Here is a 23,404-nt window from a genome sequence, read left to right on the forward strand (position 1 = left end):
TCTGTGATTCTGTTTCTACTCTGAAGATAAATTCATGTGCAACCTTGTGTTAGATTCTGCATGTAAGTGGTAGCATATGATGTTTGTCTTTCACTGTCTAACTTCACTTAGCATGGTAATCTCTAGGTTCTAACTTCACTTAGTACCGTAATCTCTAGGTCCACCCATCTTGCTGCAAATGGCATTATCTCATTCTTCTTTATGGCTGAATAATATTCCATTGTAGATACGCCTCTGACTAAATTGTAAACAGCAAGAGCATGGGATTATGTCTACTGCATTGCTCTAACGCCAGTGCCCAAAATATTGTCTAACATCAAGTAGATGCTGAGTATGTGATCCAGTGAAATAAGTAGACTACGGGATGCAGGGACTGGATACGAACACTAGGTGAGAAGGTGGGGAGACAAAGACCTCCTGGCTTCTGAAGTGAACCACTGTATGGTTGGTGATGTCAACAACAGATAAAGAGCACTGGAGGAGCAGAAAACTGTGAGGTGGCATTAATTCCATTTAGGACACAATGATTTTGAACGTTTGTGAGACTTCCAAGTGCAGGCATCTGCCACAGAAATGGACATATGGGTCTAGAGCTCAGAAAACTCATTCAGGTGGATAGTACCTTCTTGATTTTTTTTTTTTTTTTTTTTTTTTTTTTTTTTTTTTTGCCATCCCCTCAGCACAGGGAAGGTCCTGGGCCCAGACTGACTCCAAGCCACAGCTGTAGCAACAGCAGATCCTTTAAACCACTGCCTCAGGGCAGGGATTCCACCCAGATCCACTAAGCTACTTAGTCAGATTCTTAATCCATTAATCCACTGTGCCAGAGCGAGAACTCCTAAAAATATAAAGCCTTTACAAAAAAAGAGGTGTATCTATAGAGGACTGGTATCCAAAATGTGCAAAGAAGGCTTAAAGTCAACAATAGGGAAATGAAAAACTTGATTTTTTTTTTTTTTTTTTTGGCTGTGCCTACAGCATGTGGAAGTTCCTGGGCCAGGAACTGAACCCGTACCATAGTTATGGTCTGAGCTGCTGCAGTGACAATGCTGGATTCTTAACACGCTGTGCCACAAGGGAAATCCTTTTTTGTTGTTATTGCTGCAAACAAGTTGATTTTTAAAATGGGCTAATATGCTGTGTCTGCAGCCAAAAGAAAAGGGGGGGGCAAGACTCTACCAGACACCTCATCAAAAAAGACGTGGAGATGGCAAATAAGCATATGAAAAGATGTGTCATATGTCATTAAGGAAGTTCAAATTAAAACAACAATGGTGTGGAGTTCCCGTCGTGGCGCAGTGGTTAGCGAATCCGACTAGGAACCATGAGGTTGGGGGTTCGATCCCTGGCCTTGCTCAGTGGGTCGACAATCCGGCATTGCCGTGAGCTGTGGTGTAGGTTGCAGTCGCGGCTCCGATCCCACGTTGCTGTGGCTCTGGCGTAGGCCAGTGGCTACAGCTCCAATTAGACCCCTAGCCTGGGAAGCTCCATATGCCGCTGGAGCAGCCCTAGAAAAAACAAAAAAAAAAAAGAAAAAGAAAAAGAACTCTCATAGATTGTTGGGGCCCAACATGGGTCCAGCCACGTTGAAAGACAGTTTGGCAGTTTCCCACATAATTAAAGATACTCTTACATATTGTCCAGCAATCACACTTCTTGGTATTTACCCAAATGAGTTGAAAACTTAGGCTGCTAAAACACCAGCTTCTAGATGTTTATAACAGCTTGGTTCACAAATGCTAAACTTGCACACAATCAAGATGTCCTTCAAGTAAACGAATGGAAAAAGAAACTGTGAGGAGTTCCCATCATGGCTCAGCGGAAATGAATCTGACTAGCATCCATAAGGATGCAGGTTCCATTCCTGGCCTCTATCAGTGGGTCAAGAAGCTGGCGTTGCTGTGAGCTGTGGTGTAGATGGCAGGTGCAGCAGGTGTGGCCCTAAAAAAAAAAGACAAAAAAAAAGAAAGAAAGAAAGAAACTGTGGTACATCCAGACCATGGAATATTTTTCAGCACTAAAATAATGAGCTATCAAGGCAAGAAAAGACTGGGGGAAATATAAATGCATACTACTAAGTGGAGGAAGCCAGTCTGCAAGTGTTACAGAGTATGATCCCAGCTTTATGACACCCTGGAAAAGGCAAACTATGGAAATAACAAAAAGATCAGTGGTTGCCAGGAGTTGAGGAGGGAGGAATGGACAGGCGGAGAACAGAGGATTTTGAAGGCAGTGAAAATACTCTGTACACTACAAAGATGGATACGTGTCATTACACAGCTATTCATACCCACAGAGGGCACAGCATCAAGAAAGAACCTTCATGTAAACTGTGGACTTCGGGTGATGCTGACGTGTTCATGCGGGATCATCAGTTGTAACAGATGCACCATCCTGGTGGGGATGGTGAAAATGAGGGAGGCTGCGAAGATATGGGGGAAGGCAGTATATGAGGAATGTCTGTACCTCTGTCTCAATTTGCCGTGAAGTTAAAACTGCTCTAAATAATGAAGTCTCAGAGTTCCCTGGTGGTACATGAGATTAAGGATCTGGAGTTGTCACTGCATCGGCCTGGGTTGCTGCTGTGGCTTGTGTCCCATCTGGGAACTCCCACATGTCTTGGGCAAGGCTAAAGAAAACCAAAAAGTGTTTATGAGGAATATTTAGTCTGAAAATGTCATACCTTAAAAATGTATTTATGGAGTTCCTGTTGTGGTGCAGTGGTTAACAAATCTAACTAGGAACCATGAGGTTTCGGGTTGGATCCCTGGCCTTGCTCAGGGGGTTAAGGATCTGGTGTTGCCGTGAGCTGTGGTGTAGGTCGCAGACGAGGCTCGGATCCCGCGTTGCTGTGGCTCTGGTGTAGGCTGGCAGCTACAGCTCCGATTAGACCCCTAGCCTGGGAACCTCCATATGCTGCAGGAGTGGCCCAAGAAATGGCAAAAAGACAAAAAAAAAAAAAAAAGAAAGTATTTATTTGGGGAGTTCCTGTTGTGGCCCTCTGGAAACGAATCTGACTAGCATCCATGAGGATGTAGTTTCGATCCGTGGCCTCGATCAGTGGGTTAAGGATCTGGTGTTGCTGTGAGCTGTGATGTAGGCTGCAGACGAGGCTAAAATCCCGCGTTCCTGTGGCTGTGGTGTAGGCCGGCAGCTATAGCTCCAATTAGACGCCTAGCCTGGGACTCTATATGCTGCGGGTGTGGCCCTAAAAAAACAAACTATATATATATACAGATTTATTTGGAGTTCTTGTTGTGGCTCAGCAGGTTAAGCACCTGATACAGTGTCCATGAGGATTGAGGTTTGATCCCTGGCCTTGCTCAGTGGGTTAAGGATCTGTCATTGCCACAGGTGCAGTTTAGGTAGTGACTGTTGCTTAGATCTGATCCTTGGCCAGGGAACTCCATATGCTATGGGGTGGCCAAAAAAGGAAAAAAAAAGATGAACCACAGTCTTTCTATAAACTAATATTGCTACCAACACCCATCACCTCTGCTGCATTATATTCACTAGAAGTTAATCACTAAACCTGTTTACGCTCAAGGGGAGAGCCTTACACAAGGATGTGAATGCCAGGGGGCAGGTTTTTGAGGGCCATTTTAGAGGCCGCCTGCCACAGCCACATGACCACTTTTAGAAATGTTTGTTTGAAGTGTATGCAGTGCGCATCCTCGGCCTAGCAATCATGTACTCTCTTCATGCAACTCTTCCTTGGGCCACCAGGACACTCTGCCCAAAAGCTGATACTATGCTTATTAGCTTCCTATTACTAAACTGATATTAAATGTTAGGTATAGAATATTGACACAAAGTAAAATCCCTGTTTAAAGGAGTCTTTCATTCAATTGGAAGAAGGTAAAACACAATGATATGGCTATGTCTACAGCTTCTTTTGGCAAAACAGGGCGGCATATAATGTACATAGTATTATGACTGCAGGGTGGAAACTTCCAGAAGAAAAGCTAGAAATGACCCTCCTTCCTTTACCTTCCCCTTAGCAACTGACACAAGAAGTGAGAGAATGCCAGAAGACTCTCTGAGTAATAATTTTTTCTTTCCAGCTGTTATTTCTCAATGTGACAGAAATGCCCTGGGTTTGGAAGACAACCACTGTTTTCTTGAACACTTGGAAGCCATGACAAGGTGCGATGCCAAAATTAAATTAAAATAATGAAGTTAGGGGTCATAAAGTCTTATGTACTCATTTTTAAAATGAAGCATCTGAATCACAAACAGGTTGCAAATGACTTGCCCTAGTTTCACTGAGTTCCCTGTGTTTTATTCTCATACCAGACCAAGTCCTTTTCCCTTTATGCTTTCAGAAGTAGGAATTTAGAGATGCACTGGTCTGACCCAGGCAGAGGCTGTTTTACTCTTTGTATTGGATGATCTTGTTAGGACTAGATTATGAAATTATGTCTTTTCGTGTTCTGTATTCCGATTGTGTAAAAGGGAAAATCTATGTTAACCTGTGAATGGTATTCAGTTGTATAAGGTGGAGAAAATGCCCTCTAGGAGGAAATATTACATACGACTGTGAACTTTGGAATCAGTCCAGAGTGGAGGTTTTACTTAGCAGCTGTGTCATCCTGGGCACATTATTAAGCTATGTTAAGCCTTAGTTCCCCCATTTATAAAAACAAGAGGAGTTCCTGCTGCGGTGCAGCGGGTTAAGAATCTGACTGCAGTGGCTTGGGTTGCTGAGGATGTGTGAGTTCCGTCCTCAAACTCGAACAGTGGGTGAAAGGACTGGTGTTGGTCGCAGGTGCAGATCGGATTCTATCCCCAGCCTGGGAACTTCCATATGCTGTGGGTGTGGCAAATAAATAAATAAAAAACAATATCTACCAAATAGAATCATTGGGTGGATTAATGCCTCATACACATTAAGAAAGAGGTGTCTATTCATTTCGCTCCATTCGTTCATTCAACCACCCAGTGTTAAAATCTTGAATTACCTTTCATAAAAATCACAAAAAGGGACATGGAATCCTACATCTGGACGGCTAAGAGTTAGTATTTTGCTTGGTAAATAACAGTGAAATCCCAGTTTTTATTTTTTATTTATTTATTTTTTATTATTTTTTATTTATTATTTTTTTAATTTACTTTTTTTTCCACTGTACAGCAAGGGGATCAAGTAAGTTATCCTTACATGTATACATTTTTCCCCCCACCCTTTCTTCTGTTGCAATATGTGTATCTAGACATAGTTCTCAATGCTGCTCAGCAGGATCTCCTTGTAAATCTATTCTAAGTTGTGTCTGATAAGCCCAAGCTCCCGATCCCTCCCACTCCCTCCCTCTCCCATCAGGCAGCCACAAGTCTCTTCTCCAAGTCCATGATTTTCTTTTCTGAGGAGATGTTCATTTGTGCTGGATATTAGATTCCAGTTATAAGTGATATCATATGGTATTTGTCTTTGTCTTTCTGGCTCATTTCACTCAGTATGAGAGTCTCTAGTTCCATCCATGTTGCTGCAAATGGCATTATGTCATTCTTTTTTATGGCTGAGTAGTATTCCATTGTGTATATATACCACATCTTCCTAATCCAATCATCTGTTGATGGACATTTGCGTTGTTTCCATGTCCTGGCTATTGTGAATAGTGCTGCAATGAACATGCGGGTGCATGTGTCTCTTTTAAGTAGAGTTTTGTCCGGATATATGCCCAGGAGTGGGATTGCAGGGTCACATGGAAGTTCTATGTATAGATTTCTAAGGTATCTCCAAACGGTTCTCCATAGTGGCTGTACCAGTTTACATTCCCACCAACAGTGCAGGAATAGTTTGTTCCTTCCACTCCAGCTTAATCCCACGTACTCCTGCAGAAGTTCATAGGTTTCACTCTTTCTTCCAAGAAAGTGTTTGTCAGAAAGAGAAAACTTTTTCCTAGACTCTTTTACATTCAATACCTGGTGTGTGTGAATTAAACGGACAATAGATAGATTAGCAAGATGAAAAGGTATACAAATTTAATTGATGTTTCTATATTGTATGCCTAGGGCTACACAGAAAAGAAGTGAAAACGCTATGAAACAGTAAGACTCAGAAGCTTAAATTCTGTTTTAACAAAGTTTAAATCTCCATTTTAAATTATGGAGAAGCGACCAGGCAGAGGAAAGGGGGGTTGGGCTCCTAGGGGCAGAAAACCGTGGCAAGGCAAATATACGGGCTAACCAATGGGACCCACATAAGGTGTATCACCTATGTAAATAACACCTATATAAGGGTTACTTTACTAAGGTTTTTTGGTGCAGACTCATTTTGGTGTTGGTTTTATGTTTCCTTCATGGCCATAAATCTCATAGGGAGGGTATTTATGGTAATGGTAATCCTCCCTTCTCAGAAGTTTCTGCCCTAAAAAAACAAAACAAAAAACCAAAAATACATAAAAAAAAAAAAAGGGGGAGTTCCCATCCTGGCTCAGTGATTAGCGAATCTGACTGGGAACCATGAGGTTGCAGGTTCCATCCCTGGCCTTGCACAGTGGGTTAAGGATCTGGCGTTGCCATGAGCTGTGGTGTAGGTCGCAGATGGGCTTGAATCCCATATGCCATGGGTACGACCCTAGAAAAGGCCAAAAGACAAAAAAAAAAAAAAAAAAAGGGTTAATTAAAAAAAAAAGGAAGGGGGAGTTCCCGTCGTGGCGCAGTGGTTAACGAATCCGACTAGGAACCATGAGGTTGTGGGTTCGGTCCCTGCCCTTGCTCAGTGGGTTAACGATCCGGCGTTGCCATGAGCTGTGGTGTAGGTTGCAGATGCGGCTCCAATCCCGCGTTGCTGTGGCTCTGGCGTAGGCCAGTGGCTGCAGCTCCGATTCAACCCCTAGCCTGGGAACCTCCATATGCCGCGGGAGCGGCCCAAGAAATAGCAACAACAACAACAACAACAAAAAAGACAAAAAAAAAAAAAAAAAAAAAAAAAAGAAGTTTCTGCTCTTAGTCAGATAAAGGGAACTCCAAGAGTCTTTTTTTTTTTTTTTTTCCAGGACTGTAGGAGCGGCATATGGAAGTTTCCAGGCTAGGGGTCGAATCAGAGCTACAGCTGCCAGCCTACATCACAACCACAGCAACACCAGATCTGAGCCTTGTCTGTGACCTACAGAGCAGCTCACAGCAAGCCAGATCCTTAACTGAGTGAGGCCAGGGATCAAATCTGAATCCTCATGGATGCTAGTCAGGTTCATTCCAACTGAGCCACAATGGGAACTCCAAGAAGTCTTTTTGCATCTGTTGGTTCTCAATTGCCTTTGTCTCAAAATAATCCATATGCCAGTTGGCATATATTTGAGGTGGTATATTCCTCTTTTTAAAAAAAAATTTTGTGGGAGTTCCCGTTGTGGCGCAGTGGTTAGTGAATCTGACTAGGAACCACGAGGTTGAGGGTTCGGTCCCTGCCCTTGCTCAGTGGGTTAACGATCCGGCGTTGCCGTGAGCTGTGGTACAGGTTGCAGACTTGGCTTAGGTCTGGTGTTGCTGTGGCTGTGGTGTAGGCTGTCAGCTGTAACTCTGATTTGACCCCTAGACTGTAAACTTCCATACGCCAAATGTGTGGCCCTAAAAAGCAAAAAAACCAATTTTTTTTGGCCGCAGTGTGCAGCAGCTGTGGGATCTCAGTTCCCAGACCAGGGACTGAACCTGGGCCATAGTGGTAAAAGCACCAAGTCCTAACCATTAGGCCACCAGAGAACTCTCTGGCCTGGTATATTCTAATCCCCTTCATATTCGTTCACTTTCTTCTTTTGTTAAATTTATTTTTCTTTCTTTTTTTTGTCTTTTTAAGGCCGCACCCTCGACATAGGGACGTTCCCAGGCTAGGGGTCTAACTGGAGCTACAGAGGCTGGTCTACACCACAGCCACAGCAACTCAGAATCTGAGCTGCGTCTTCGACCTACACCACAGCTCATGGCAACGCTGGACCCTTAACCCACTGATCGCGACCAGCGATCGAACCTGCAAACTCATGGTTCCTAGTCAGATTCATTCCTGCTGTGACACAATGGGAACTCCTGTTAAATTCATTTTTAAAAAACTTTTTTTGGAATGTGGTTGACTTACAATGCTGTATTAGGTTCCATTTCTTTCTTTTAATTTGGCCACACCCTAGGCATGTGGAAGTTCCCAGGCTAGGTATCAAAGGCTTGCCACACAAGGGACCCAAGCTGCTGCAGTGACAACTCTGGATCCTTAACTTGCTGAACCACAGAGAACTCCACTTTTATTTCTTCTATCAAAATGTTATTATGGTCCTAGGACACAAAGATTAATAAGCTACAAATCACAGCCTCAAGGAGCTCATAGTCTTAATGGGAAAACAAACATAAACAAATTACTTCAATATAATATGGTGAATGTGGTAACTGAGTTGTTCAGAGGCTGCTTTGGGGACCCAGGTAGGGACAGAGACCTAATCCGATATATGCAGGTTGGAGGTGACAGAGTAAGGCTTCCCCCAGGAAATAACGCTGGAGGGACTGGTCTGAAAACATTCATGGGAGAAAGGGCATTCTAGGCGAAGCCGTAACAGGTACACTAAAGGAAGAGGAGGTCCAGCAGATGCAGGATGTTGACCACAGCTAGAACTCAGACCTGTGGGGAATCGACAGGAAATGAGACACAGGCAAGATTGGAGCTCCTGTGGTGGCTCAGCAGGTTAAGAACCCAACACAGTGTCCATGAGGATGCGGGTTCTATCCCTGGCCTTGCTCAGGGGGTTAAGGATCCGGGGTTGCAGCAAGCTTCATGTAGGTTGCAGATGCAGCTTGGATTCAGCATTGCCATGGCTGTGGCATAGACCTCAGCTGCAGTTCCAATTCGACCCCCTAGCCTGGGAACTTCCATATGCCGAAGGTGCGGCCATAAAAAAAAAAAAAAAGAAAAGGAAAAACAAACAAACAGGCAAGAGCCTGTTAACAGAATCTTAAGGGCTCCTGCTAAAGGCTATGATTTTGACCCTGTAGGTCATTGACTTCTTTTTTATTTTTTATTATTTATTCATTTATTGTCTTTTCTAGGGCCACTTTCTGTGGCATATGGAGGTTCTCAGGCTAGGGGTCTGATCAGAGCTGTAGCTGCTGGCCTGCACCAGAGCCACAGCAACGCAGGATCCAAGCCGCGTCTGCAACCTACACCACAGCTCACAGCAACGCCAGATCCTTAACCCATTGAGCAAGGCCAGGGATCGAACCTACAACCTCATGGTTCCTAGTCGGATTCGTTAAACAGTGCGCTATGATGAGAACTCCAGGTTGCTGACTTCTAAAGTGGTATAGGGAGGTTCTTTTGTGGCTCAGCTGAGACTAATATCCATGAGGATGAGGGTTCGATCCCTGGCCCCACTCAGTGGGTTAAAGATCCAGCGTTGCCATGAGCTGTGATGTACGTCGCAGACGAGTCTCTGATTCTGAGTTGCCATGACCGTGGCATGGACTCCTGGCCTGGGAACTTCCATACATAGCAGGTGTGGCCCCAAAAAAGAAAAAAATAAAGTGGCTTAGCACGAGATGGTATGCAAGGTGATACATTTAGGAAAAATATTATAACTTCCGTTTAGATTAAAAAAAAAATTCAGGGTATAGACTTTTTAAAATTTTTATAATTTTTTAAAAGCTTTGCTTTTTAGGGCCATACTCATGGCACATGGAGACCTCCAGGGCAGGGATGAATTGGAGCTACAGCTGCTACCCTACACCACAGCCACAGCAACGCAGGACCTGAGGTACATCTGTGACCCACACCACAGCCCACGGCAACGCCGGATCCTCAACCCACCAACTGAAGCCAGGGATGGAACCTGCAACCCCATGGCCACCAGTCAGATTTGTTTCAGCCTTGCCACAATGGGAATTCCCCAGGGCATATGCTTTAATGCACATATTTGTGTAGTGGTACATATAGACACTGTTTCTATCTAGGTAAACCTGAAGGAGTCAGGCATGGATGCCCTTCTCCCCTCCCCACTGGACTGTATGATCAAAGAAATGTGGAGACATTGGCCATTAATGGGTGTTTGCATGGTGGGAGTTAAATGATTAGACTTGTGTTTGAAACAATGCTAAGGTCAAGAGGGGGCAAGATTAGAAGCAGTTGGGGAGAACTAAGAGGTGGTTGCCAGCGGTGTGGGTTTGGGTTGGTGTGGGCCTGAACTAAGGCTGTGGCAGTGGGGATTTGGAAGAGAACCCAGGCACAATCTTTTCAAGACATATCAATTCCATTTGGATAAGAGATGGAGTGTAGGAACTAAGAAATTATTGGGAAGAAGTAACTTCTCTATCCTCTTATATTCTTTAATATTCTTTAATTACAAATTAAACTAACAAAAGACAGATTAACTGGAGAGAAGGCATACGATTTGCACTTATATCTATGTGCATAAGCTTCCACAGAAAAGTTGAGCACAAAAAAGCAGTTAGACTTCCAGCTTAGGTTCCATTTTAACAAAGGAAAGAGGGCTTGGGTTTCGAGGGATCACAAACTGTGGGAAATCGGTAGGAAATATACAGGGAACTAATGGAAGGCAAGGGCTATTTTAGGAAGATCTGTTCATGTAAACCCATCTGGGTGTCGACTCCCCACTTCCGGTGGTAAGAGTCTCTTTCTTCTTCTAGATACTGGGATTGGGGGTGGGAGTTGATACTTCCACAACGGGAAATTCATGCCCTGCTTTTAGGCAGATAAGGAGAGATTGAGAGAACTCTTCCTGCATCTGTTGATTCTCAATTGCCTTCAGCTCAGAATAATCTTTAGGATGAAGTGGCACATTTTGAGGTGGCCTATCTGATTCCCTGTAGCACCGCTAACAGGAAAAAGAAAAATAGAAAAAAAGGTAGACGGGATTGGAGGCCAAAATTAAGTTCAGGGAGTTCCTGTTGTGGGTCAGTAGTAACTAACCCGAGTAGCATCCATGAGGACTTGGGTTTGATCCCTGGCCTCACTCAGTGGGTTAAGGATCTGGCGTTGCCATGAGCTGTGGTATAGGCCCAAGATGTGGCTCAGATCCTGCACTGCTGTGGCTGTGATGCTGGCAGGTACAGCTCTGGTTTGATCCCGAGCCCAGGAAGTTCCATATGCCTCAGGTGCAGTCCTAAAAAAGAGAAAAAGATCAATTAGATGATATCAAGTTAGCTTTCTCACCACTTACCCATTAGCTTTCCCGAAGAACTTTGAGAATGGTCATTCTGCTGGACAAATTGAAGTGAAACCAGAATTAGAAATGACTTTTACTAATCTCTATTATTGGTTACAGTAGCTGAGAATACTGTTCCTCTTTTCTCCTTTTTTTTTTCAATTTTATTGAGGTATAATTGATAGACAAAATTGTAAGGAATTTAAAGTGTATATTGTGGTAATTTGACTTTTTTCTTTTTAATGTTCTTCTTTTTTTTTGTCTTTTTTGCCTTTTCTAGGGTCACACCTGCGGCATACATAGGTTCCCAGGCTAGGGGTCTAATTGGAGCTGTAGCTGTCGGCCTACACCACAGCCACAGCACCGCGGGATCCGAGCCGTGTCTGTGACCTACACCGAAGCTCACAGCAACGCTGGATCCTTAACCCACTGAGTGAGACCAGGGATCGAACCTGAAACCTCATGGTTCCTAACCGGATTCTTTTCTGCTGCGCCACGACAGGAACTCCCAGACTAAAATCTGATCTCATGTAGTCTGACTTCAGTGGTGTGTGCTTCTTGCTTCCCATGGTGGCTTCCAAACCAGTTCTCTTCCATCCTCTTTCAAGAGCCTTGGCCACTTTGGGCTCGCTTCTTCTGTCTAAGCCTCCTGCTACTGCAGCTCTTCAGAACTGCCTTAAGACTTCCTGGCCTGTCCCTGTTAATTCATGGATGTTTTGGCTCTTCCATCACTGTTTTCTTTGCAACCCCTGCTCCTGTCAATTCATTAACCCCACCCACACTCACGCGCACACCTCATTTCCCTTAACCTACCCTGTGCCCAGTGTGGATCCCATGATCCTTCACTACAAGCGTTCTTCTGCAAACACCCACAATTCCTGCAGTTGTCTCTTTCTCTGTCATTACTTTCATGGGGGCGGTGGCGAGCCAAAGTTAAATTTAACTGTCCGTCTCTTCCGGAGAAATTGGCCTATGTGGGCTGGATGGTTTTACTTTAAATTCACGACCACAAACTTTAAGTAGCTTCGCAGCAGGTGATCTCTATTGCTTTCATGCTCTTCATGTTTCTTTCTCACTGAACCTGAGCAGCAGTTTTTCTTTTCTCATTGAAAACTCCCAGGTCCAAAAGCCTTTGTGTGTCTCCTGTTCCTTTCTCCCTTCCTTCTTCCCTCCCCGCTTTTTTTTTTTTTTTTTTTTTTAAGGGGCGCATCTGCAGCACTGGACCCCTCCCAGGCTAGGAGTCCAATCAGAGCTGCAGCTGCTGGCCTATGCCACAGCCACAGCCACTCCAGATCCAAGTAGCATCTACGACCTATACTGCAGCTTGATCCATACATAGGTCACTCAGCGAGGTCAGGGGTCGAACCCAATTCTCATGGACACCAGTTGGGTTCATAACCCGCTGAAACACAATGGGACCTCCCTCCACGGGTACTTGAGATGCCATTCCTTCTCACTGCAAGGATTTTGCTCTTTTGTTATCTTTTTTCCTCTCTCCTGCATCCTCAATATTTCCCTCCAGATTCCATTCCTATACATTCTCTATTTCTATTTCTTCCTTCCTTCTTTTTTTTTTTTGCTTTTTAGGGCTGCACCCACAGCATATGGAAGCACCCAGGCTAGGGGGGCTGAATCAGAGCTGTAGCCGCTGGCCTATCCCACAGCCACAGCAATGCAAGACATGAGCCACGTCTTCGACCTACACCACAGCCCATGGCAATGCCAGATCCTTAACCCACTGAGTGAGGCCGGGGTTTAAACCCTTGTCCTCATGGATCCTAGTCAGGTTCGTTACCCCTGAGCCATGACAGGAACTCCACACTCTCTATATCGTTCATTAAAAAATGCAATATAAAAGATACACAAACAAAATCCTCCCTGACCTCACATTCTCCTAGGGTTATATTTTTCTGCTGCTTTTCACAATAAAATGCCTCAAATAACAGTCTTTACTCACTTTCTTTTTTTCTCTTTGTTTTGGGCTGTGCCTGCATGTGGAAATTCCCAGGTCAGGCATCGAACCTCTGCCACAGCACTGGAATGATAATGCCAGATCCTTAACCCACTGAGGGAACCCAGTGGGAACTCCACATGCTTTCTTCTTTAACACCTGAGGAAAGGCCAAGATTGATTTGATTGAGGAGAAGGATTTATCAACAGCATAGGCCAATCTTCTAAAGACAATCAGATAAAATGAGAAAGAGAACTTTGATGAGAATGTGAGGGCCATTGCCATGGTGTTTTGGGATAGTCCTCTCATAACTATTCATCAGTTGTACAGAACAGCAGTATTTGTCTTTCTTTCTCTTTCACTGCCCTTTAAATGACAAACCTAGTGATAGCGTTTTTTTGTTGTTGTTTTTCGGCCACACCTGTGGCATATGGAAGTTCCTGAGCTAGGGATGGAATCTGAGCCAGAGATGCAACATATGCCACAGGTGCAGCAGAGCCAGATCTTTAACCCACTGCTCCCGGCTGGGGATTGAACAGGTGCTGCCACAGAGTCACTCCAGATCATTAACCCACTGCACTACAGCAGGAACGCCTTTGTTTGTTTTTAATTTAAGTATAGGAAGTATCAACACTCAGTTTGGAAGGGCAATGTGTATGCTAAGAATAAACGGTAAGTGGAAGCAACCTAAGTGTCCATCGACAGACGAATGGATAAAGAAGATGTAATATATAAAATATATACACACGTGTACATACATACACATAAATACACACACACACACACACTGCAATACTACTCAGCAGTAAAAACCTGAAATTGTGCCATTTGCAACAACGTGATGGACTTTGAGGGTTTTATGCTTAGTGAAATCAACCAGACACAGAAAGACAAATACTTGAGGTAATCACTTATATGTGGAATCTAAAAAATAAAAAAAACTACTGAATATAACAAAAAAAGAAACAGACACAGATATAGAGAACAAACTAGTGGTTACAACTGGGGAGAGGGCAGGGGGAGGGGCAAGGTAGAGGTGGGGGCTAAGAGGTACAAACTACTATGCATAATAAAGTTACTGAAATGGAGTTTTAACCAAAGAACAACCCCCCCCCCTTGGCTAAGAAGGCAGCTGCAAGCCTTTCCAGCTGTGCTTATCACTATACCACCCTTCTTATAATAATGTAACAACTGTGTACTCTATATCCAAGCCAGCAGCCCTGCTCATCAGGTACCCAGCATTGCTTATCAGTTCCGCTTCTGCAACCTTGCCGGCTCAGTTTCTTAGGGAGGAAGACTGCTTGGGGATGGGGGAGGTCCGGGATGCTTACATGGGAAAATCAAGACCTTGTAGTGTATAAAAGTTACTGAGAACAAAGACCTGGTGCTCAGACTCTGGAGGTGACTCCTCTGAGCCCGCACCGGTGCTGAATAAACCTTGCTTTTCCATATTTCCGAGTGCTGTTTGTCTCCTTCCATTGCCACGGTTTTTGTGGTTTCCGCAACATTACAAGGATATATTGCACAGCACAAAGAATATAGCCAATGTTTTATAATAATTATTAAATTCGCGAATCACCACGCTCTATACCTGAAACATACAATATTGAAAATCAATTATATCCCAGTTGGGAAAAAAATAATAAATGGTAAGTAAAAACAGTAAACAGAAAGAAGCAAATGGGCAAAAGCTGAATAGGAGGGACCTGCCTCAAGTGTTTCTAGTTGCTCCTAGCTCACTTTGGGGGCGGGGCGCCGCAGGTGGAGCAAGAATCAAGACCAGTTCTGCACCTTTGCTCCTTTGGCTCCTGACCAGCCAAAGCCGGCCAGTACTGAACACCCAGCCAGATTCTGCTGGCAAACCTTAGCAATGTTTGGATAAAAATTGGAGGCCAGATGCACGAATTCAGACATTTAAGAGAAAATAAGCTGGTACCACTTTTAAAAGTTGATTTGGTTCCGCATTCAGTGGAAATGGCAAGCGTAGCAAATTTTTTTTAACCTGGTCATTTCATTTAATAATTCATTGTAATTTAAAAAATCTGCTTGCTAGAACGGTACTTTCTAAGACCTGTGTAGGAAAAACCTTAATTGTCTTCACCCTGGGGTACTTTTAGGTGGAACACCTGAAACTGCTTCTGGAAATTCCCCAACCGGACTTTCGTAGTCTTTCTAGGGCACTCTTAAATCGAAACCTGTTCCTAACCAACTTGCACCTTCCTCACCAGCCATATTCTTTAACCTCTCCAGTTTTCAACTTCCTAAATCTTCAACCTCACCCCATGCATTAATCCAATCAAACTTTCCCTTCTTAGACCTCTTCCTTACATTCGCTCCAGGAAACTCCCATGAGAGTCACGTGGCTAAGTTTGTCCTTAATGGCGCCCCGTAATTCGCCTACCGTTCCACCGCCCTTCCTCACCTCCTGTTAGCTCCGCCCCTCCCCATTCTCGCTTTACCCCCCGGCCCCCCCACCTCAGTGCCTGCGCCTGCGTACCTCCAATTCAGGAGCTTTCCCTTTCCTGGCGACCAATCCACTTCCTGCCTCCGGTCCTCGGAACACTCCTCCCCCTCCACTGAGGCCCTGGATTGAGGGGCTTGCTGTGGCTGCCCTACGCATTGCCTGTCTGAAAAAATTAGCTCCTCTTAAAGGAGTGGGTAATTTGAAGCAGCCGCTATGTGTGCGGCACCTATCTGAGACTTTGCTCGTGACCCGCCACCCCGAAGCTAAGCCAAGGACGTGGAGATGCCGGCGGAAGGGCGCCTCGGACTGTTTTCGGTCCGGCAATCGCTCGGACGGCTGCTTCCTTTCCACCTCCCTCCGCCCCGCCCCCACTCGCAGCCGGGCCGCGCTGGTGAGTGGCGGGCGGGAGGGCCGGCGGGCGGAGGGAGGAGGGGGAGCTGAGGGAAGGCGGGCCCTCGGCTGCGAGCTAGGTGGGGGAGGGGAGGGGAGAGCCCGAGCGCTGGAGTTGGTGCTGGGAAACCCGGGGCTAATGTTGACAACAGGCTCGAGGTGAGTCCCGGGGAACCTCCTTCTCCTCCGCTCCAACGACCGGGAGGGAGCGGGGCTGAGGGGCACCGGCCTGGACTCCTACTCCCTGGGGGACCCGAGAGGCGACTCCGCACCTCAGCGCTCCGGGGGCGGCGAGCGGGAGCCGGACCGCGGGTCCGGCGTCCTCCTCCTCAGACCCCTCTCTCTCGGGAGTTCCCGTCAACGCGGGAGCCGCCGGCCCGGGGTCGGCCAGAGGGGCGGTCTAGAGGGGTGCCTGCCCCACATGCCGGGGCTGGGCCTCGGGGCCGGAGGCCGGGAGCCCGCCGCGGCGGGGTGAAGGGGCTTGGGGGTGTGGAGGAGGCGAGGAGGTTGGGGAGAGCTCTTCGGGAGCCGGGAACGAAGCGAGGGCGAGGAAGCGGGCGGGTGCGTGTGTGGGATGATGCGGAGCCGGGGACCGGCCGGAGCGTGTCGGGCTCCGGTGGTGAGGGAGTGTGGGGTGCGAAGTTAGGGCTGGGGCGGGGGTGGTCGGCGCAGGTGACCGTGGACCCCGGGGGAAGGGGAGTTGTGGCCGGGAAGCGAGGGGGGTCGAGGCGTGTGGAGCAGGAGCAGGGGGTTGTGGGAGCGCTGTGTTTAGGCGCAGGGGTTTGGGTGTACTTGGGAGTGGTGGGCGAGGATTATTCGGTGTGCTTCTTTTCAGTCCCATGGGCCGGTGATTCTTCACTTTGCCTTCATCCCGGGGCTCCAGGTCTTCTCTTGTTGGCACAGTTGAACTAAGGAGATGATCTCGGGGTATTTGGTCTCCAGGTTGGCCAAGCAGAGCCAGCTTACAGGCTTGGGGGGGGGGTACCCTCAGGACCGGACTTGTACTTAGTGAGGCATCGGATCTAAGCAAAACTACCACTCGCTCTTCTCATTTAGCACAGTTTTTAGGTGTTGATGAGAATTGTACAGCTCTTCAAGAATACCGTTTTTGAACTCTGGCGAAATTTGGGAAAACTTTGAATGAGTCCCTTTTACTGCGGACGTTTCTTTAAAGTCAAAGACTGGGAGGTAATGCCCCTGGTGCGGTTCTGCCCTTAAGAACATTTTGAATGAATAACCCAGAATTAAAAGGTAAAACGGCATTCTTTTACTCTGGAGCATTTTCGGAGCAGACTCATTGTGATTTCATACATAGTTCATTTGGTACTTTGTGCAGGAATATGATTAAAAGGGAAACCCCCCTTTCTCTGCACTCCAGGTACACACTATTGGTAGTACCTGTTTTCCTAGTAAAGTAGTTTTACTTTCTTTTGCAAGTTCAGAGTATACTTAGAAAACCAAATAAAATACACAGCCCAGGGCCAGGACACTATTTTGGGAGCTAGGAAGGTGGTTTTAAAGCGTGGCTTCCTTTTAAGGACTGTGTGAATGTAATTGTACTTGATAAAATAACTTGTAAAAGCTGATTGTATCCCAATTCAAAGGTCACTGATTTTATCTTATTTTGAGATAGAACCTATTTAAAAGTTTTGGGTTTTATTTGAAAGACTGTTTGAATACTTTAGGTAAAATATTTGTTTAGGGCATGTGTTTGGTAAGATAATTTAAAGACATTTTTGTATTTCATTCAATAAAATTTAATGCTCAGTTTTATTTTTTTAAATTGATACAGAAATGCATAATCTGAGTTATGTTTATATCTTTTATTTGGTTTTTAAAATTTTAGAGTCATAGTATGTAGTTGAAAAGAGCACTAGACACACAGTCTCAGTGCAGCCACTACAACTAGTTGTGTAATCTTGGGCAGGTCACTCTGTAAAACTTGAGGATTGGAGTAGCTAAAATCTAGTACTTCTAACTTGAAAAATCTCATTTTAGGGTGAACTTTTCGGTGTTGTCTGTGAAAGAATAAACATTTGTTGAATGCTGCCTTACTCTTGTGCTAAAAGTGTAAGAACTCTGTCGGAGAGGTAGCAGTATCTCCTTTTTATTGATAAATAGACTCAGAGAAGTTACATTGCCCAGTTTCGATAACTAGCAGGTTTCAGAGTTGGGATGCAAACTTAAAGTCTGAGTGACTTTAAAGCTTATAGTATTTTCACATGTTGCATTGTTGCTTTTACATGAACCTTTAGATTTTCATCGTATTTTTTGTTCACTGAAATTTAGTTCTGTGTGTACTTTCAGTATATGTTTGTAATGCAAGGAGGAAATGACTCAAAGAAGGCACCAGGACCAAGACTTAAGGGTCTTATTGAGAATCTGTTTTGTCATGGTCCAGAGCAGAATCTAAGTCATTAATGCCTACTGCAGTTTGATACAGAAAACACAAATCTGTTGAATAGGAGTTCCTGTCATGGTTCAGCAGTTAATGAGCCAGACTAGTATCCATGAGGATGAGGGTTGGATCCCTGCCTCACTCAGTGGGTTAAAGATCTGGCGTTGCTGTGAGCTGTGGTGTAGGTCACAGACAAGGCTTGGACCTGGCATGGCTGTGGTGTAGGCCAGCAGCTACAGCTCCAATATGACCCCTAGCCTGAGAACCTCCATATGCCGCGGGTGAGGCCCTAAAAAGACAAAAAAAAGACCAAAGAAAGAAAAAAAGTCCATTGAATAAATACTGTAGAGAGTCACAAAAGTTGAGTCACCAAAGTTTGAGAGACTGTTACGCTAATAAATGTTGATCTTTTTTCAATTTGTCAGGTTCCAAATGAATTTCTTTTTTCTTTTTTCTTTCTTTTTTTTGGCTGGTCCTGCAGCATATGGAAGTTCTCAGTCCAGGGATCAAATCTACGCCATAGCAGCGACCCAGACCACTACAGCGACAAGACCAGATCCTTAACCTGCTGTACCTTAAGAGAACTCCCCAAGTGAATGTCTTAATATTTTAACAGAATTTAATGTCTAATTTCATCTTCATAAATGAGATATTAATTACAAATAGAAATTTTAATGCTGTTCTTTTTTTTTTTTTTTCCCTTTTTTGGCTGCCCCTCAGCATATGGCATTCCCGGGCCAGGGATCAGGTCTGAGCTACAGCTGTGACCTCAGCTGCAGCTCCGGTAACATCGAATCCTTTTTCCACTGTATGGAGCCAGGGATTGAAGCTGTGTCCCAGTGCTCCCAAGATGCTGCTGATCCTGTTGTGCTACGGCCGGAACCCCTGGTGCTATTCTTTTTGTATTCTGAGAACTGTACTTTCTTGTATCAGCTGAAATGTTGTGTGTTGCTGCTAGACATCAGAAAATACAAATTTTTTACAAACATTATTATTATTATTTGCACATAATTACAAATATCCCTAAGTGAAGATTGTCTTGTTACCTTGGGAATTACCTCGTCCCCAGTATTTTAGCTGGACTATGACTAAAGTTAAAACAGTGTAAAAACTGCTTAGCCATTATCAGAGACTCTTTCTATTCTGAGAAACATAATTCTGTGATTTGTTGTAGTTAGTATCTATGATCAGGTTTTCCAACTGACAGTTTCATACGCTCAAGGTTTTTAATAATGTTAGTTAGAAGGATGAGTTCAGTTTCTAGCTCTGTCACCAGCTGTGGAGGTATTGGTCAAGTTACTTGGTCATGTCTCAGTTTACTCATTTATAAAATAGAGAAAATAATACCCACCTCATAAAGATTTTAGTATTAAATAAGATAATGTGAGGTGTTTACTGTGGTACCAGTGAGTAGTAGCTATTTGTGTTGCCTCTAGACAGTTGGCTTGCTTTAAGGCAAAGGCGGGTATTTAATTGAAGCTGCATGAGAAGCTGATAACTACACTTCCCAGATAATGCAAGTATTAACATTATCTTGCCACATAAGCAAGTAGTTATGCCCTTACATATTTTAATGATTGTTTAAACAGGATTAACAGCTTTTTTTGTTCAAGTTCCATCAGTGGTGTTAACTAAAGCCTTTGGGTGTCATTGTCAAAATGAATGCATAGGTCACAGGAGTGGAGGGGGATGAGGTGGTCAGGAGAAGGTACTGACTATGACATGTGCCTTGGGAAATGCTGAAAGTGCTTCTCTGGACCTAGATTGTCTTTCTGTGATAATACTTTATTAAATACTGAAATAAATGCTTTGTGTTTATAAAATATTTATTGTTGCAGATGTTTTGTTTGCTGACCTAGTTTTTATTGGGGTAATTTAATGCCTGTATTTGAAAATACTATGCTTGTTTTTAGCTTTTACTAAAAAAACTAGGTAGTTTAAGTAATCCTATATTTCTTAAATGGAAAGTATTTTGATTTTCTTGTGTACAGTTTTCAGTGATTTAGGAGTTAAAACATGAAATGCTGTCCATAGAAGAAATTAGAACATTAAGTTCTAAATAGAGATATATTTTTAGAAAAGAAAATCATGAATTTTGCTGGAGAGTACATTTTTTTGTTCTAGAATTTATTTCCAGTTAACTATATGGAGCCTGTAGACCAGTGCTATCCAACAGAACTTTCTGTGATGATGAAAATGTTCTATACCTGCACGGTCTGATGTTACACTAGCCACATGTGGAATTGAGCACTTGAAACATGAGTAGTGACTAGATTGCTGAATTTCACATTCTGTTTAGTTAATTCACAGTGTAAGTTGCCACATGTGGCTACTGCAGTGGTTTTCAGGGAACATTTGGCCGTGTGTGGAGTAATTTTTGGTTTTTAAAATTTGGGAGGTTCTACTGGCATTTATTGTATAGAAGGCAGGGATGCAGCATTTCAACTTTGTACAGTGCACAGAAGCATGCTCCCCTCCTCCCCACTCAAAGGATTGTCTTGCCCCAAATATCAGTAGTTCCAAAGCTCAGAAACCCTGGGCTGGTGGCTCTTGTATTGGCAGATACAGAACACAATATGCAGATTTTTATAGTCATCGTTATGTTTGTTTATAAATTAATTTTGACTAATACTAATAAAGAGATGGAAAATGTAGTCTAATTTGGGATAATAACAGTTTTTGTATTTGAAAGTCCTATAAGGTTAGAGCAGTGAGGTGAAATTTCTATCCTGTCCATTTTGTTAGATGCTTTATAGGAGGCAATAGCTTGTTTATGCTCCCCCTTAAATACTTGTATTTAATATTGTAAAAAATAGTGTCACTAGCATTTCTTTCTTTTTCTTTTTTTTTTTTTTTTTCTTTTCTTTTCACTCCCCCGCCCTTTTGGTGGCTCCTCAGCATATGGAGTTTCTGGCACCAGGGATCAGATCCCAGCTCCAGTTGCAATCTGGCTGTGGCAGCACTGGATCCTTTAACCCACTGAGCGGGGGGATTGAACCTACATTCTGGTTCTGGTGCTGCAGAGATGCCACTGATCCCTTGTGCCACAGTGGGAATTCCTAGCATTTCTTAATGGTTGTGAAATGTGGGAGTTAAAACTGATTCAGAATGTTCTCAGATACATCTTGAAGTATTTATGATTAAATGTTATGTTGGTTTGAAGTTGATAGTGATTGAATCTAGGTAATGGGCACATGGAAGTTGCTTATATTGTGCTCTCTACTTCTGTGTTTGAATTTTTCCTAAATAAAAGTAAAAAGAAAAAAAGTACTTAGACATAGGCATAACTAATAATGATAGAATATGGACTATGACCAGTGAATTATTTTATCCCAGAAGTAGTATTCATTTTGCATATATTTTATTTAATCTCTTACAGTTGCTAAGTTGCATTAATATGCTTTACTTAACAAAATAGTGTCACATCACTAAAAAAAGTCGCTGCATCTACAATGCTAACATTCTTTTACTCTTACAGATTGTCCTGGGTAACATAATGCCAGCTGAGCGCAAAAAGCCAGCAAGTATGGAAGAAAAAGAATCTTTACTAAACAACAAAGAAAAAGACTGCAGTGAAAGGCGGCCAGTGAGCAGCAGGGAGAAGCCAAAAGACGAGATCAAGCTTACTGTCAAGAAGGAGGTTATTAAGGTCCCTGAAGATAAGAAGAAGAAACTAGAAGAAGATAAGAGGAAAAAAGAAGACAAGGAACGCAAGAAAAAAGAAGAAGAAAAGGTGAAGGCAGAGGAGGAATTAAAGAAAAAAGAGGAAGAAGAAAAAAGAAACATGAAGAAGAAGAGAAAAAGAAGCAAGAAGAGCAGGTGAAACGTCAGCAGGAAGAAGAGGCTGCCCAGTTGAAGTAAGAACGTTTATTTTAGTTATTGATATGCAGGAATGGGAAGATTGGAATGTTTTAGAAAAACAGTGATTATTTGAAATAAAACTTCCAGGGTGCAGTTTCTTGAGAGTTGGGAGTGTCTTAATTTACTTGTTCTGTTAGTTTCACTTGATTAGGGGCACGCTTACAGCGCTTTCATTCTTTAAATAATTGTGATCTTTTTATTTTTTCATTTTTATGGCTGCACCCATCACATATGGAAGTTCCCAGACCAGGGGTTGAATCTGAGCCACAGCTGTGGCAACACTGGATCCTTTAACTCCCTGTGCCCGGCTGGGGATTGAACCCGCACTTGCATAGCAACCTGAGCCACTGCAGTCAGATTCTTAACCCATTGTGCCACATGGGAACTCCAAATAATTATAATCTCATCTTCAATGAATATTTTTTGAGGTGTAGGGCAATCTGAGTTGTTTTTGTTTTTGTTTTTTAAAGCTTTTTATTATGGTATAATATGCTATCTTTCCAGGTTGAAAATCTTTAGTTCTTAATGGCTGCCATTTGTTGTCTTATTCTGTGCCAAGCACTTTGATTTTATCAGTACATGTCTCTAAGGCAATCCTAATGAGGTAAGCTTTATGATCCTTATTTTACAGATTAAGAAAATGAAGCTTCAAAAGGTTAAATGACTTGCCTAAGGTCATAGTAAATAGTAGAGCAGCTGGGATTTGAACATAGATTGGGCTGAATTTAAAACCTTTGTCCTTGAGCATAATTCCAAAATGCCTCCCATGGAGTTCCTATTGTGGCTCAGCGGTTAACCCTAAAAAAACAGCTTTCCAGTCTTATCTTTATTTAAATCTACTTTCACCTTGTAAATTTGTGCAAGTGATATAATACACTATGAAAAATGAAGTATAGTCATCATGGGAAGACTACCAGGATATAGCAGAAATGGCAGTTGAATAGTTTTTGAGCTCTTCTCTTCATATATAATTTAAAAAGCTGTTTGCAAGCATGAATTTTTATGACTCTTGAATAGCTCAGCTACCTATTTTCTTACCAAAGTTCTTTTAGTACTTCCGTTTTAATGAGGAACTAGAGCCTTAGGTCTGAAAGACACTAGTAGTGGGATATTCAGTTTTGGAATATTCAGAACCATGATTCTTGAACATTTCTTATTTTCTATTTTAGTTTTTAGATATTTACAATGGGAGTTCCCATCATGGCTCA

At 43.5% G+C, this 23,404-nt stretch overlaps 1 protein-coding gene across 1 annotated transcript in view; it reads left to right on the forward strand.

Moving 5' to 3' along the window:
- UPF2 (UPF2 regulator of nonsense transcripts homolog (yeast)) overlaps window positions 16,016-23,404 on the forward strand; it is a 100,298-nt gene continuing 92,909 nt past the window's right edge. The window contains 4 exon segments of the mRNA XM_021064994.1: window positions 16,016-16,096; window positions 16,994-17,188; window positions 21,814-22,105; window positions 22,108-22,192. Coding sequence (XP_020920653.1) covers window positions 21,832-22,105; window positions 22,108-22,192 — 359 coding nt within the window. The 5' untranslated portion in view covers window positions 16,016-16,096; window positions 16,994-17,188; window positions 21,814-21,831.

This window comes from Sus scrofa, chromosome 10 (assembly GCF_000003025.6).
Source record: "Sus scrofa isolate TJ Tabasco breed Duroc chromosome 10, Sscrofa11.1, whole genome shotgun sequence".
Lineage (NCBI taxonomy): Eukaryota > Metazoa > Chordata > Mammalia > Artiodactyla > Suidae > Sus > Sus scrofa.